This window comes from Marmota flaviventris, chromosome 11 (assembly GCF_047511675.1).
Source record: "Marmota flaviventris isolate mMarFla1 chromosome 11, mMarFla1.hap1, whole genome shotgun sequence".
In the NCBI taxonomy this organism is placed as follows: Eukaryota; Metazoa; Chordata; class Mammalia; order Rodentia; family Sciuridae; genus Marmota; species Marmota flaviventris.
This window is the reverse complement of record NC_092508.1, coordinates 88,635,126-88,653,447: the sequence shown is the minus strand read 5'-3', so window position 1 is coordinate 88,653,447 and position 18,322 is coordinate 88,635,126. Positions and strand designations below refer to the sequence as shown.

General features: G+C 33.1%; 1 protein-coding gene across 1 annotated transcript in view; it reads right to left on the bottom strand.

Moving 5' to 3' along the window:
- Lrp1b (LDL receptor related protein 1B) overlaps positions 1–18,322 on the bottom strand; it is a 1,514,976-nt gene that overhangs the window by 593,502 nt on the left and 903,152 nt on the right. The window contains exons 30-31 of the mRNA XM_071619306.1: positions 7,187–7,361; positions 6,312–6,406 (exon numbers count right to left, since the gene is read on the bottom strand). Of these exons, the coding sequence (XP_071475407.1) occupies positions 6,312–6,406; positions 7,187–7,361 (270 nt within the window). The remainder of the gene's footprint in view (positions 1–6,311; positions 6,407–7,186; positions 7,362–18,322) is intronic.

Genomic DNA, 18,322 nt, shown 5'->3' with positions numbered 1-18,322 from the left:
TCTTAAAAACTATTTATAAAAATCTTTAAAAATGGAGGATACATTCTGAATTATTTCAGTATTTTGTCTGGGTTAGTAAACAATACAAATTATTAAATCTATTTAAAAAAATGGTTTGGGTACACACAGTGAAAATATTACTTAAAAAAATATAGCCATGCACAGTGGATCATGTATGTAATCCCAGTTACTCAGGAGGCTGAGGCAGGAGAATCACAAGTTCAAGGTCAGTCTGGGCAATTTAGCAAGGCCCTGTCTCAAAACAAAAAGAATAAAAATGCCAGGATGTCACTCACTGGTAGGGTACTTGCCTAATATGCATGAAGCCCTGGGTTCAGTTTTCAGGACTGAGAAAAAAAGTTATTATGAAACATGGTTTTAATCTATTTTACACACTGCAAGGCCTTTTGGTATAGAATAAACTACATCAAAATCTCTGAATGAGCCCAACTCAATGAGTTGAAAGGCTTCATGAAAAGAACTTAGGTATCCATGAAGAAATTTGGTTCATGGTCGATTGTTTCAGCACCTTCCTGAGAGTTTCTAGTCTATCCTTCAGATGGTCTAAGAATTACAGATATGTCTGGCCAGTTTCCAGGAACTCATAAACTAAATGATTACAACGTAGTGCACACACACACAGGACTGGTTTTGTGTCTCAGCTGGAATGCTGACTATTGTGGAATAGTTTTAGAGAAGAGGTAAAGAACACAGCGGTGTACAAGTCTCTTTACAAAGGATGTTTTGATGCATCTTAAAATGTGTTAATGACAACAAAATGATCCATGAAACAAAGATTTCATTTTATAAATGAGAATAAAATCCAAAACCATAGCTAATTATACATTAACATGGCTTTACTATTCTACTGTCTTCAAAGATATAACTTTCCTACTTAAAGTAATTCTTGCCCAAGAAGATAAAGATTGTAGACAATATTATTGCTCATTTCAGGAACTTCCTGAAAGGTCCATAACCTTTATAGCAAAAAAACTGACACCTCATGCCTCACGGCTCTCTGAATCAGCTTTCTTAAAAATCTCCTTTGTGTGTTCACCAATCCAAAAATATTATAAATTGATCCTTACTTAATTCTAACCAATGCTCCAGCTCCATTTGAAAGACTTGCTTTACACCAGACTTCAAAATCTCAATTACTGTTTGAACACTGAGACTCTATTAAGACTTAGTTCCTACTGTCTCCCTCCACTGTAAGCAGAAAGCTCAGAAAGCTCAGGTTTGTCAAAACAAAAGTCTTTTGTTTTAGTAATTGGTTTTTGTTTGTTTGTTTGTTTGTTTTTTTTGGTGATGTTGCAAGGAGCTGGAATTCAATATGGAAGACAGAGGAAAATAACTTCTTATGCATTCACTATCCAGAACAAATACTAAAAACATTTTATTACATTGAATAGGAATCTTTTTTTTTCTCTTTTTATTTTTTATTTGTTCTTTTTAGATATACCTGACAGTAGAGTATAATTTGACATATTATATATACATGGAGTATAATTATTCTAATTGGGATCCCATTCTTGTGACTGTTAAGTGGAGTATCACTGGTTGTCTGTAATATATATATATATATATATATATATATATATATATATATATATATATATATATATTCCTATGTTCATATATATATGAACATAGGAAAGTTGTGTTTGATTAATTATACCTGTCTCCTATTTCCATTCCTCCTCCCTTCCCTTCAGTCCTCTTAGTCTAATCCAATGAACTCTCCCACTCCTTTGTTATGCATTAGCATCCACATATCAATAGAAGATTTAGCCTTTGGTTTTGGAGACTGGCTTATTTCACTTAGCATGATAGTCTCCAGTTCCATTCATTTACAGGAAAATGCCATAATTTCATTCTTCTTTATGGCTGAGTAATATTCCATTGTGTACATAGACCACATTTTCTTTATCCACTCATCGGTTGAAAGGCACATAGTTTGGTACAATAGCTTGGCTATTGTTAATTAAGGTGCTATGAACATTATATGGTCACTATAATATGCTGATTTTAAGCCCTTGGGCTTAAGCTGAGGAGTGTGATACCTGGGTCAAATGGTGGTTCCATTCCAAGTTTTCAAAGGAATATCCATAGTACTTTCTAGAGAGTTGCCACCAATTTGCGGTCCCACCAGCAAAGTAAGAGTGAACCTTTTCCCCAAATCCTTGCCAATATTTATTGTTCCTTGTATCCTTAATAATTGCCATTCTGACTGGGGTGAGATAGTATCTCAGAGTAATTTTAACTTGCATTTCTCTAACTGTTAGAAGTGTTCAAAAAAACATTTTTTCATATATTTGTTGACCATTTGTATTTCTTCTATGAAGTTCCTGTTCAATTCCTTTGCCCAATTATTTGGTTTTTGCTGTTTTTTGTTTTATTTGTACATCATGGTGATTAATGCTCTATCCAAGGTGCAGATGGCAAATATTTTCTCCCATTCTGCAGACCCTTTCTTCATGTTCTTTGTTATTTCTTTTGCTTTGAAGAAGTTTTTTAGTTTGCTACTATCCCATTTATTGATTCTTGACTTTATATCTTGTACTTTAAGAGTCTAGCTAAGGAAGTCAGTTCGTAAGCCCACATTGTAGAGAGTTGGGTCAACATTTTTCTCTAGGGTCTCTGGTCTTATCCCTAGGTCCTTGATTGTCTTTGAGTTTAGTTTTGTGCATTGTGAATGATAGGAGTTAAATTTCATTCTGCTACATATCAAACATCTGTATATATGTATATAATATTTTAGCAATGAATATTCTGTATTTGTTCATTCATTATTCTTTTGATGAAGATTTAGGCTCACTCCAATTTTTTTTTTTTTTTTTGGCAGGGGGGAATAACAGGTGTTGAATTCAGGGCCACTCAACCACTGAGCCGCATCCCCAGCCCTATTTTATATTTTATTTAGAAATAATGTCTCACTGAGTTAGTCAGTACCTTGCTGTTGCTGAGGCTGGCTTTGAACTTGTGATCCTCCTGCCTCAGCCTTCTGAGTCTGGAATTACATGCTGATGCCACCGTGCCTAGCTCTCTCCAAACTTTTTATATTATGACAAACAATGGTTTATGAACTTCCTTGCACTCTTTCTAGAACACGTATAAGAATGCTCTGCAGTATTTAAGTAAGGATGGAATTGCTGAGATATGAGATATTGCATATAAACCTTTTATCCACATTAAATTCCCAAATTTATATACTAATATCTCCATTTTATAGATAATTAAACTAAAATTTACAGAGTAAAGTTAATAACATCAAAGTAGTGATTGATATCCAAACTACTTTTCCCCAATGATGCTATACCTCAAATACATTATAAGGTGTGTTTTATGTGAATATGATAGCTCTAGAAGCTGAATTCCTGTAGGTCCTTTGAACTTCTGAGTTCCAGAAGTCCCTTTGTTCTCTCTACTTAGACCTTGAACAATTTAATTTGGATTCTAGTTGTGGATGGTGAACATTATCAAAGGCGATATTAGTAACCTACAATATAGAAATGATACTTGAGGTAGGGAGCTAAGGAAGAACAGGTAAAGGGAGACCTCATCTGATCACTCTCTTCCTCCATGGAACTAATGTAAGGACTTCTGTACCAGACAAACACAGGACAGAGCCCAGCAGAGCATCTTAATTTTGGAAACATAAGATGATTAAAAAAATTGTTACATGTGTATATATATATGAAAGTTTCATTGTGCAGTGGGGAGACCTCTGATCTTAGTACCTGGTTAGTATGACTAGTTAGCTAGAATAGGAAGTTATTAGAAAAAAGTCTATTTGTAAACCACAGCCAGAGCAAGTTGATATTACCTCCTTGTCTTTTTGCTTGGTTCTAAGTTGGGAAGATCAGAGTGTAGAACACAAATATCTCAAAACTGTTTGCCTCTTAGGGTTAGCAGCAAGACACTGTAGAGTTACATCCTCATATTTGCCTAGAATTTTTCATCTCATAGGCTCATATAATTACATATATTTACTGTTAAATTTCTATGAAATTTATTTTGTTTATTCTTCCTAATCTTCCTTCCTAAAGGGCTAGATGTTTCTTTCTTGTGAGTTTTATCCTTACTCAAATCTTATGTGAACTTTAAACATGAAAAGATATTTTGTCTTGATTGTATTAATAAGGAAATCAAGCACCATTTAGCTGAGAATTGACTTGTTCACGGTTACAGAATTAGATTTCCTCAATGAAAACTCTAATAATTTAGGTTCCTTATGCCTCTACAGGAAAAGAACAGTGACCAGTTTTCATCACTAGACCCACTGCAAAAAGTATAAGCTGTTAAGAGTTTTTATTTAATTTATTTTGAGTAGGAAAATGGATATTTAGTATTAAAGGAGATAAGGTTTTCCCCATTATAGAAACAAGCATATAAACTAACATTTAGTTTTAGGCCACAGCAACTAAATTACAACATAAAGAATTTATTTGCTCATATTATTTCCATCATACTTTTCAGTATTAAATGTTCCGAACAACCCCAGACAAGTAGCAATTGAATTGCACGAGTTCAAATTAAGTCTTTTGTATGGCCCTAATCTTGTGGAGCCTCTTGTTTCTTTTGTTCTAGCATCTTCTGCAAAGATGTATTAGCATTTCAATCTGCCTTTACTTTCTAACACTATCCTGAATTTCAATTGTGTACAAATCTTAGAACAAATAGTCCAAAGAAAATAGCTGTTAACAGTAGCATTCTATATCAAAGGTTTACTTTATAGACTACATGAAAAGAATTATTTATTCCAAATTTTATGATATTAAACTCTTATTGAATCATTAATATTACAAATAAAATACTTCAAGTCATTATAGTTTTACATTCTTGCAACTAAGAAAAAATTGCTGAAAAGCTTCATGGTGTATTATTTTCTCAGATTAAAAAATATACTGCAAAATTATGATGTTCCGTCATCTATTCCATCATTTGCATATTTAATGTAGCATCAACATTCAGGTTATTATTGGATTTTTTAAAAGGTACTTTGAAAGGATAAACCAGAGGCATGATAATTTTTGCCTCTCAAAGATACATACAAATATGAAAGGTGATTAAAATTAAGAAACAATATAATATCTACATATCTATGTACAAATATGTAACATTTTCTTCTGTAATAATTTTTGTATTTAAGATTTTCAAGGTTTTTTTATGAGAAAAAGTCAGGGCTTTCTTTTAGTACTGTTGTGTCATACTTGATGATTTGCAATAGTTGGTGAAAGTATCCAAAGGAAAATAAAATCTTGTAAAGTGAATGAAAACTACTGAGTTTTTAAACCCAGATCATTTTTTTAACTATTAATAATGACACAGGATTGATAGCCAGGGAAAGCCTCAATATATTATATTGACATTATAGTAGCACTTAAGATCCTTATTAGTGAAAATAACTTTATAAATTACAGTACATTTTCAGCAAACTCAGTATTTAATACAATGAAAAAATTCTCATGTTAGAAGGGCCCATCTCCCTATCCAGCTAAAAAATATTTCCTCCTTACCTCTAGAGGGGTTAAGGTAAAATATTTTTTTTAAATATGTATATTGGTGATTTCAGCTGGTTATCACATGAGGAAATATAGCTTTAGAAGGGTCATTTGGCCCATATTGTCTCATATGCAGCAAGTCATAAAATTCTTTAGTGAGGGATGTCCTTCATGTACCAAGACTTGAAAATAGCCTTGGTCACCAGAGACTGTTAATTTTGGCTACAGTAAACCCAAACACACAAACTCTGAAGGAATCCTTATCTTCCATTGGCTTTTACATTCCTTCCCCATATATTTCTTAGAAACATCCCTAAAATTTACTACCCTACTCTGGATATCATCTTTCCTGTTGCCCCGTCACAAATTTATTATTATTCTTTGTCTAAATTGTATATATTGACCATTCGTAGGTCATTCATTCCAACATTACTCTCGTGAAGATCCTCATGTACTATGTAGATGTAAACTGTCATGTGTAACTAATTAAAACAAATTTTAAAAAAAGAATACAACCAACCAACAACAACAACAACAAAACTCACTAAACTTATGTGACTTTCTCTTGTCAATCAGGTTCCTAGACCAAACCAGAAAGCCCACATAAGAACTAAGAGAGAATAAGAGGGCATTTTTCTCCCTACCCTTCAAATAGAGATAATAGATTCAAGGAAATTCATCAGTTCCTCATTTTTATTGCTAATCTATATATTTTTTTCCAGGTTCCAGATCAAAGGTATATTATACATGAATAGGTTTGTCACATTGAAAGCTGCAGTGATCAATTATTAAAAACAGAATACTTACCTACTGGTTCCTTTTGATTCTGAAAGAGAATCTTGCTATTACTGCCATCCATATTTGCCATGTTAATTGTATTTCCATCTGTCCAGTAGAGTTTCCTTAATTAAAAACAGATGTGGATTAAAAATATTAGATGTTGACCTACTTGATAAATATTAAAGTACAAAGAAAATACCATAATGTAGTCTTGGTTTGGTATTAATTCTTTATTAAAGGTATAAAATTAACAAGCCACTTGCTGCCTGGGAAAAAAGCACCACTCTTGCTTTTGCCTGTCACTGAAGGAGAATTATCTCATTCTCCTTCTCCTCCTGCATTCAAAACTGAATATTTAATTATGACTGCAGTAAATTTCATTCATTTTAAGTAATTCATCAAAATTGAATCCTCTTGGCTATAAAAAAGTCAGACACTATAGATGGGAATAAACTCATTCCAATCATTCTGTTGAAATTGAAGAAAAACTCTTCCAGCCCTATGTAGGCTCCCTCAAGTGTATATGATAACTGACCAGAAGATTGGAGAATCTGATCTACTTACAAGTGAATATGTTATTAAAAATTGGCATTCAAAATGAAATCAACAACATTTCTCACATCTCTTTTTATTCTGACTTATCACTCCATAGAAACATAATTAATGATATCTTACAATATGTATATATAAATCATATTTTTGCAGTTAGAAATCTCTAACTAGGGATCTCTCACAATTTCCATATGCACATTTGCTTTTTTGACGCTATACCTGATACACACACACACACACACACACACACATAGTGATAACAATCTTAAATTAAATAGTGGCTTTTCCATAAAATCAGGACAAAAGTGTGGAATTTTGAAAAAACTAAAAAAAAAATAATCATACTTTACCCCCTCACTGGGTGAGCTGCAAGACACTGTGGCTTATCGATTCCGTGGATAATTGAGGTTTTCAAAGATCCGTCTAGCCGTGCCACATTAATTTGTGTTTCATCAAATTCTGAGCTAATCCAGTATAAATTACGGGATACCCAATCCACTGCTAGCCCTCTGATACTCTGAATATCTGTAAAAGAGGAAAAGGAAAATTAAAAGTGAATGAAGTTTCTCATTCTCTTGGCTCTTCAAATAAGTTATTTTCTAAGGGAAAATTTAATTTACACCTTAATTTGTTAGCTAAAATTGTACAAGATTGTAATCTCATTCCCTTATCAACCCTTCTTAAAGCATGAATAATCATTAATGTCTTTCTGCTGAGGCATTTGAAAACCTGAAGCAACAATTAGCATTGAAATTACACTAACAATCAATGATTCACTAGTAAACACTTTGGAGCAGACTCAGGCAGAAGTCTTATGGGCCAAGGTGACCAAAATTTAAATTAGAGTAATAGCTTCTCCAGTTGGTAGCACATAGTTCTAGTTAGGAGAAAGTACTCACTGGCCATCAACAAATGGGCTATTTTATGTTTTAAGTGCCAATTTGTTACTGCAATGAAATAAGAGAATTCAACTTTCCTAAAAATCACCAGAGTTGAACATCTTTCAAAACAGATAATTAACAGGAATCAAATGAGATACGAGAGAACAAACTAAAATCCTGTTAACATTCCTCCAGCGTGGGATGCTATAGAAATTACTGAAATCTAATTAAGTTGAATACAGTAAGCCCATATAAATATTTGGGCTGCAATTGCTTGATTATTAAATTAGGCATCTTTGAAAACAATGATGAGATTTAGTCTTAAATTTAATTACACATTTTAACTAAGTGTTAACATGATGAAGATTAGAGAGTCTTTAAAAAAAAAATTAGTCCTCAATCTGGGGCAACTAGCTACTTTGGTTTTTATTTTAGTTAAAAAGTTTTAATGTTTTCTCGAGCGTAAGAAGTTCATTGTACTTCTAGAGAGTTTTAAATCAGTGATTCTTAAATTTACAAGATACTTGGAGACTGTGAAAAGAAAGATTCTTGTTCAGTACTTCTAGAGAAAGGCCCAGATTCTTCACTGTCACCTGTCTCCCAGGTACTACTCCTGATTCCAGGTAGCGATTCTAGTCAAAGCCACAGAACACTTAGAACTTGGCTCCAATGAAATTACTACAACTTTCTTTCTTCTCTTTTCAAAAGAAGCCTTAACTAAATTTTTTTTTCATGTGAAATTGAAACTTCAAAATTTATAAAATTTGCCGACTACTTCAAAATTACTGGAAACCCAGCAGTTCTAGACCTGCTGTAAGATACAGCATTGGAATGATATGATTTAGCTGCATGTTTACCTTCTCAAATCTCAACTGAGTCTGTTTTGCTGTTCAAAAAATGAATCTGACATAACTTTCCTATCTGTGAATGTATATGAATATACCACAGTAAGTCTCACCATCATGTGCATCCACAAGACTGGGGTCCTAATTAGAGTAAGAAATATTCCATACTGCATAATTATATCAAAATGGACTCTACTGCCATGTATAACTAAAAAGAATCAATTAAGTAATAAAAACCTTTCATTATTTATAAATAACTTTGAATCATGATGCCCTTATAAAATATTCCCCATGCTTCCAGTTCTCAAATCAACAACCTGGTCATTTTGCAAGGTCACTTTTATCATTAATTTACTGGTAAACTGTTGTATTTTGAAAGTTGAACTTCCTTCATTCCTCAACCCCACACTTCAAATTTATTATTGTTATTAGTTATCCTCATCTAGTTTGTGTATTTGTTCTTTCATTTTTTTCTTTCTTTCCTTTTTTATTTCCTCCCTTCCATCTTTCCTTCCTTCCTTCCTTCCTTCCTTTCTTTCATTCTTTTTACCACAGTAATACACCATCCTTTTAAAGTTAAACTTGCTAAGACTTATTTGCCTCACTTGGGATCTTTAAACATCTTGCTCCATCAACCTCTGGAATATTGGTTGCTAAGGAATAACAACATAATGAGTAGTGTGATTTAAGTTTGTGTTCCAGGTATGGTGCCAATTTTTTTTTTTTAATCACTGATCAAATTAATATTTTTCAGCCTCTCTTTGCATATGTAAAAGGAAGCAAATTATACACAGTAAATAGCATTATTGTGAATACTGGATGATATGTTTTTATGCAGTTCATTTAAGAGCAAAGGGGACTTTACCAATACAATCACTTAATTCTTTCTGTATTTTGTCCTATATTACTTGGTATTGGTAAAGCAAAAAATAAATAAATAAATAATAAGTTTTTACTCTTCTACAATACATGTTTTCCAAAGAAGTTTTTGACTGTCTCTACTGCTCAAGATTATTTCATTCATCTACAAAATACGTTCTACTATTAAATTGTAAAACATACATAGCCAAATGTAAGCTATTGATATGTATTTGTACTTGTTAGTTCTGTTTTATACTTTCTCAAATCTATTTCTATCTTTAATTTTGAAATACATCTAGTCTTTTCCTCTTCTCAGCAACAGATTTAGTTGCTTTTAGGTTTTTTGTTTTTTTTTCCTGACTAGAAAGCTCTGGATTACAACCTTCACTTGCTCCAAGGTATCTAATATCTTCCAACCACTCAAAAAGTGCTGTCTAAATTTCTTAGTTTGTCTTTCTATGTGGTCTGAATATAACTACTTTCCCAAACCATTTGTCACCAATTACCTACACAGCATTGTACTGGTATGTTTTCAGATCTAGACTTGGTCTAGACCTTTACAAACCATAGGGGAACTATTTGGATTCCGAACCCTAATCCATCTCTACTTGCCTAAGTCTTATGCAAAATAGGTCAGTTGATAGGCAAAAATCACCCTTTCAGCCATAAAACTTGATAATTTTCTCCTGTATATCTCAGATAGAAAGATTTGTACCAACTACCTAACTCAACATGACTATCTGGTGGGTCACTTTCTAGCTAATGTAATTGCTCTTTAAATATTATCATTTTACATATGATTTTTTTGTGTGTATGTGTGTGTGTGGGGGGTACTGGGGTTGAATCCAGGGGTGCTTAACCACTGAAACACTGGCCCAGTGGATTTTATTTTTTATTGTGAGGCACAGTCTAAATTTTTTAGGGCTTCACTACATAGCTGAGGCTTGCTTTGAATTTGTAAAACTCCTGCCTCAGACTCCTGAGCTGCTGAGATTACAGGTGTGTACCACTGTGCCTGGCTACATATGACTTTTGAGGCTTAGCTGCTTGCTAATTTATCTTGATAGCTTCTCATCCCAAATGTAGACAACACTGCCTTCAATATAACTATTTTTAATGAATTGATGAACACTTTACAACATATGTAATTTAGAATGTATATATGAACTGAGCTAGAAAAAGAAAATATAAGTCCTCAAGTCTATGTTGAAGAGAACTTATGTAAAAACATACCAAAGCAATCTCAATTCTAATTTACTATCCTTACCTTTTTTTATATATATACCCATCAGATTGGAGTTTATTATTATCAGTTCAATGGCTAAAATAAAATTTGATCCTTTTTTTTTCACAATATACTGACCATGTATAATTGTTTAAGAATGCCCTGATAAGTGCAACAAAAGGCCCAGAAGGAAAAAGATAAAAATAATTATATGTTTGATGATATTTTTTCTTGTCCTTGATCAAAATATTGAAATAATAAATTGTGACTCTTAACTTCTTACTTCAAGTAAGTCAGACCAATATCTCTGAGCAAGTTTTTAGAAAGTTCAATTTTCTATTTCTGGGATTTTCACTTCTTGAACTAACATAGATTATATATTCTGAAAAGTCCTTCATTGCCACAAATTATTTGAAAAATGATGAATTTTAACTTTCAAATGCATGTCAAAAATCTTAAATCAGACAAGAGAATCTCTAGGTGCTATCAACACATACTCACAGTTTAGCTTAAATGTCAAATGAAAGCAAATGGAAGCAAAATCTGTACTGAAAATCTAGACATTCATCTATTATTAGTTGCTTGAAGTAAAAGATCAGTCCTTCAACTCAAAAAATTGGAGGTTACCCAAGAATGATCCCAGGGATATTGGAAGGGAAATATATCTTGAATAATAGGTAAGTAGCGGGCAGGAACATTGGCCTGTTTAAAAAGAAGAGCAATTGAGATCTACCCACACCAACCTGCATAGGACCCAGGCTCACAGTAGGCTAGGGTTCATCCCACCACGAGCAGATACCCTCCAGAGCTCAGGCTCCAACACAAGACTACATCTTTAGGCCAGAGACCACCACGGGCCTGGCCCAGATCCGCCCACATTGACATATACCTAGACCCATGTCTACTGTAGGTCCGAATTCACCATCACCTGGGAGCCCAAGCCTAACCCACTTTCATCTTGGGACATTACAGACATCACCATAGCCTTCCCCAGGCAGTAGCCCCTACCTTTTTGACAACAGACAGTGCCTAGAAGCAACTGCATCTTAGAGCAGGTATTCCAAAGACAGTGTAAGGCCCACCCTTTCAACCCCATCTCTGTAAGAAATTGCATCCATCTTAGGGCACCTCCACTACTATCACAAGTTACCTCAACTATTGCGGCCATCACCTTTAGTTGCAGTAGCATACATTGAGGGACACCAGAAGGGTTTGGAAGCTCAACATTAAGGTGAGGTACAGGCAATCTGCAAGGGTACTAAGAGAATATAGGGTAGAAACTAATATCTCAGATCCACACTGCAATAAAGAAAGACACATAGACAACATGAAAAAACAAGGGAAGAAAGTTTTCCAAACAAACCAGGATACTACAATAACAGAACCCATGGTCACGATAGTTGATGAAATGTCACAGAAGGAATTCAGAAGGTTCATAATTAAAATGATCTCTGAATTAAAGAATGACCTAAATGAGCAAATATAGGCAAAAATTGATCACTCCAACAAAGAGATAAGAGAGCAAACACAAGTAGCAAAAGATTATATAAATAAAGAGACAAAGACACTGGAAAAAAAAAAAAAAAAACAGTCAGAAATCCTTGAAATGAAGGATACGATAAACCAAAAACCAAACAAACAAAAAACTCAAAAGAAAGCATAACCAACAGACTAGATCACTTGGAAGAAAGAATGTCAGAATGTCAAATAATGAAGACAAAGTATATAATCTGGAAAATAAAGTTGATCACACAGTGAAGATAATAAAAAACCATGAATAGACTATCCAAGAATTATGGGACAGCATCAAAAGACCAAATCTAAAAGCTATTGGGATAGAGAAAGGCTCACACAGTTTCAAACCAAAAAAAAAAAAAAAAAAAAATGCACAATCTCTTCAAAGAGATCATATCAGAAAATTTCCCAAGCATGAAGAACGAATTGGAAAACGAAATACAAGAGGCTTACAGTACATCAAATATAACAAAATTGCAACAGATCTACACCAAAGCACATTATAATGAAAATGCCTAGCATACAGAATAAGGATAGAATCTTAAAAGCCACAAGAGAGAGGAATCAGATCACATATAGGAGGAGACCAATTCAGATCTCAGTAGGTTTTTCAACCCAGACCCTCAACGCCAGGTGATCATGGAACAACATATATCACTCTCTGAAAGAAAATGGATGACAACCGAGAATCTTATATCCTGAAAAACTAAGCTTTAGATTTGATGATGAAATAAAAAACCTTCCTTGATAAACAAAAGTTAAAAGAATTTACAACTAGAAAGCCTGAACTACAGATTGGTTCAACATATGGAAATCAATAAATATAATTCATCACATCATCAGCAAAATATTCCATAAACAGGAAATGAAAAACAATGATGAAAATGAGCAGAGGGAGGTATTACACTAAAGGAAAAAATAATCAGAGGAGAAACCAAGTCACATTAAATACCAAAAATAAACAAATATGTCTGGGAATACAAATCATGTCTCAATAATAACCCCAAATGTTAATGGCTTAAGCTCACTGTTCAAAAGACAGACTAGCAGATTGGATAAAAAAAAAAAAAAAAAAAAAAAAAAAAAAAAAAAGACCTAACAATTTGTCACCTCCAAGAGACTCATCTCATAGGAAAAGACATCCACTGACTGAAGGTGAAAGTTTGGGAGAAATCATACTTCTCACATGGACTGCGGAAGTAAGCAAGGGTTTCCATCCCCATATCAAATAAAGTAGACTTCATGCTAAAGTTTAATCAAAAAGAATAAAGAAAGACACTACATACTGCTCAAGAGAACCATATACCAACAAGACTTCACAATTATAAATACATATGCCCAAAACAATGAAGCAGCTATGTTCATTAGACAAACTCTTCTCAAGTTCAAGAGTCAAATAGACCACAACACAATAATTTTGGGTGAATTTAACACACCTTTTTCACCACTGGATAGATCTTCAAAACAAAAGCTGAACAAATAAATTATAGAACTCAATAATAATATAAAAAACTTAGACTTCACTGACATATATAGAATATTTCATCCTTCAATGAGAGTATATACTTTCTTCTCAGAAGCACATACTTCCTTCTCTAAAATAGACTATATATCATGCCACAAAAAACTCTTAGCAAATATAAAAAAAGTAAAGATAATGCCCTGCATTCTGTCAGACCACAATTGAATGAAATTAGAAATCAATGATAATATAAGAAATAAAAGCTACTTCAACACCTGAAGAGTAAATAATATGCTACTAACTGAAGAAGGAGTTGCAGAAGACATCAAGGAGGAGATTAAATAATTTTTAGAGGTGAATGAGGACACAGATATGGAAATCTCTGGGACACTGTGAAGGCAGTTCGATGAAAAGAGTTTATTGCATGAAGTTCATTCCTTAAAAAAAATAAAAGTCAACAAATAAATGACTGAACGTTGCATCTCAAAGCCCTAGAAAAAGAAAAAAAAAAAAAAAACTACACCAAAAGCAGTAGAAGACAGGAAATAATTAAAATCAGGGCTGAAATCATTTAAATTGAAACAATTTAAAAAATTGACAAAACAAAAAGTTGATTCTTTGAAAAAATAAATAAAATTTACAGACCATTATTCATGATAACAAAGAGAAGGAGAGAGAAAACTCAAATTACTAACATATGTGATGAAGAAGGAAATATCACTAGAGACACTACAGACATACAGGAAATAATTAGAAATTCTTTTGAAAACTTATAGACCAATAAAATAGAAAATATCAAAGGCATCAACAAATTTCTAGAGTCATATTATTTGCCCAAATTGAATCAGGATGATATACACAAGTTAAACAGATCAATTTTAAGTGACAAAATAGAAGATGTCATCAGAAGCCTACCAACCAACAACAGCCCAGGACTGGATGGATACACAGCCGAGTTCTAAAAGACTTTTAAAGAAGAACTAATACCAATACTCTTCAATTTATTTCAGGAAATAGAAAAAAAAGGGCACACTTCCAAACTCATTCTATGAGGCTAATATTAGTCTGAGTGCAAAACCAAGCAAAGACGCATCAAAAAAAGAAAACTTTAGACTAATATCTCTAATGAACATAGATGCAAAATTTCTCAATAAAATTCTGGCAAATCAAATACAAAAACATCAAAAAATATAGTGCACCATGATCAAGTAGGGTTCATTCCAGGGAAGCAAGTTTGGTTCAACATACAGAAATCAATAAATGCAATTCATCACATCAATAGATTTAAAGATCAGAACCATATGATCATCTCAATAGATGCAGAAAAAGCATTTGACAAAATACAGCACCCCTTCATGTTCAAAACACAAGAAAAACTAGGGATAACAGGAACATATCTCAACATTGTAAAAGTTATCTATGCTAAGGCCCAGGCCAACATCATTGTAAATGGAGAAAAAATGAAAGAATTCCCTCTAAACACTGGAATAAGACAGGCATACCCTCTTTCACCACTTGTATTTCACACAATTCTTAAAACACTGGCCTGAGTAATTAGACAGAGGAAAGAAAGTAAAGGGATATACATAGGAAAAGAAGAATTCAAATTAACACTATTTGCCAACTATATGATCCTATACCTAGAAAAAAAAAGCTCCACTAGAAAACTTCTATAACTAGCAAATGAATTCAGTAAAGTAGCAGGATACAAAATCAACACCCATAAATCAAAGGCATTTCTGTATATAAGTGACAAATCCTCAGAAAGGAAAACTACCCCATTTGCAATAGCATTAAAAAGAAAAAAAAAATACTTGGGAATCAACTTAGCAAAAGAGGTGAAAGACCTGTACAATGAAAACTACAGAATATTAAAGAAATAAATTAAAGATTATCTTAGAAGATGGAAAGATCTACCTTATTCTTGGATAAGAAGAATTTATTTTATCAAAATGATGCTACTACCAAAAGCACTATACAGATTTAATGCAATTCCAATCAAAGTCCCAATGACATTCTTAATAGAAATAGAAAAAGCAGTCATGAAATTCATCTGGAAAAATAAGAGATCTAGAATAGCTAAAGCAATCCTTAACAGGAAGAATGAAGCAGGTAATATCACTATACCAGACCTTAAACTATAATACAGAGCAGTAGTCACAAAAAACAGCATGGTGTTAACACCGAAATAGATTTGTAGACCAATGGAACAGAATAGAGGACACAGAGACTAGCCCACATAATTACAGTTATTTTATATTTGACAAAGGCATACCAAAAACATACTTTGGAGAAAAGATAGCCTCCTCAACAAATGGTGCTGGGAAAACTGGAAATCCATATTCAATAAAATGAAATTAAACCCCTATCTCTCACCATGCACAGAACTGAACTCATAGTGGATGAAGGACCTAGGAATTAAACCAGAGACACTGCATCTATGAGAAGAAAAATTAGGCCCAAATATCCATCATGTCAGATTAGGCCCCAACTTCCTCAATAAGCCTCCTATAAAACAAGAATTAATATCAAGAATTCATATCAAGAATCAATAAGTGGAATGGAGTCAAACTAAAAAGTTTCTTCTCAGCAAAAGAAACAGTAAGGTGAATAGAGGGCCCATTAATTGGGAACAAATTCTTACCACACACTTATCAGATAGAACATTAATCTCTAGAATATATAAGGAACTCAAAAATCTTAACACCAAAAAAACAAATAACCCAATCAATAAATGGACCAAGGAACTGAACAGACCCTTTTCAGAAGAAGATGTACAATCAATCAACAAATATATGAAAAAATGTTCAACATCTGTAGCAATTAGAAAAATGAAAATCAAAACTAACATTTCATCTCTCTCCAGTCAAGTGTTGGCGAGGACGTGGGGAAAAAGGCACACTCATACATTGCTGGTGGGGCTGCAAATTGGTGCAGCCAACATGAAAAGCATTATGGAGAATCTTTGGAAAACTGGGAATGGAAACACCATTTGATCCAGCTATCCCACACTCCTCAGTCTATACCCAAAGGACTTATAAACAGCATATTACAGGGACACATCAATGTTTATTGCAGCACAATTCACAATAGCTAAACTGTGGAACCAACCTAGATGCCCTTCAGTAGATGAATGGATAAAGAAAATATAGTATACATACACAGTAGAATATTACTCAGCATTTTAAAAGTGAATAAAATCATGGCATTTGCAGGTAAATGGATGAAGTTGGAGAATGTAATGCCAAGTGAAACTAGCCAACCCCCACCAAAACCAAATGCTGAATGATTTCTCTGATTTAAGGTTGCTGATTCATAATATGCTGTGGAGGGGGGAAGGGATGGGAGGAATAAATGAGCTCTAGATAGGGCAAAGGAAAGGGGAAAAGTGGAGGGGCCGGAAGGGAGGGAGAATAGGGGTAGGAAAGATGGTGGAATGTGATGGTCATCATTACCCTAAGTACATGTAAAAAGACATGAAGGATGTGAATCTACTTTGTGTACAACCAGAGATATGAAAAAATGGACTCTATATGTGTACTATGAATTGTAATGCATTCTGTTGTCATACATGACAAATGAAAAATTTAAAAATATATTAAAAACAAATTGATGAATATAAATGTTAAATTTTAAAAAAGCAATTTAAAACTTTTCAAAAAATTATTTTTACAGTCTTTTCTCTAGGTACAAAACCAAAGCAGTATTTGTGAGTAGTTCTGTCCTTGGACAAGAGATTACTAGCTTAAAAACCAAATATCCACTGATCAGATAGCTATGAGAGAAATAAAATTAAATTGATTTCTTATTAATAATGCCTAGCTTTTTCTCCATTGGTAGCAAATTTCACTCCTCTGTGGAGAAAAAAATTGCTCAGTCCAGGCCCTCCCTCATAATTCCCATAATAAGTTCATTATCATAAAAGATTCAAACAAGAAAAAATAAATAAAAAGAAAGAAAGAAAAAGAAAACACACAGGAATAAATGAAACAGAAAACTAACAGTAAGGAGAGAAATAAACAGTAAGTTTAAACCTACAAAATTTTCATATTTATAAATTTTTATATGTAGGATTAAGAAATATGAGTAGAATATTAAAAAGTAAAAGGTGTTTCAGAATAATAATAAATTTTCAATAAATTCTTTTATAATCATCTTAGAAAATATAAATCAGAGTCAAAATATAACTTATAGTATTAAGAAGTTATTCATTGATATAGTGATCAGTAGCTTAGATACTGTTCAATCAGCGAACTTCCAGACAATAAGATACAAGGTAACTTGAATTAGTGCAGAGATAAGAGAAGACCCAGGTAGCTGAATTATAGAATGAATGTTGTAGCATATCTAAGCAGGGTATACCAAAGACAGAGTAGGGAGATGAGGTTAAACAAAATTGAGATAATATTTGTGGCTTTTTCCCTTGAACTCATGAAAGACAAAAATCTAAAAAGAGGCACAATAGATTTAAGGGGGTGAAATAAAAATAAGCATTTTAAAAAATAAAAATGTAAGGAGATAAAAATGTAAGGAGGACAAAAGACAAATGTTATAAGCAGCAAGAGAGCAAAGACTCCTCACCAAAAAAAAAAAGGAATTTAGATAAATATGAGGATTCTCATACACTAATGGAAGCCAAAAGATAGTGGGATAATACCTGCAAAGAGGCAGAGAAAATAACTTTTGATTTGGAAGAT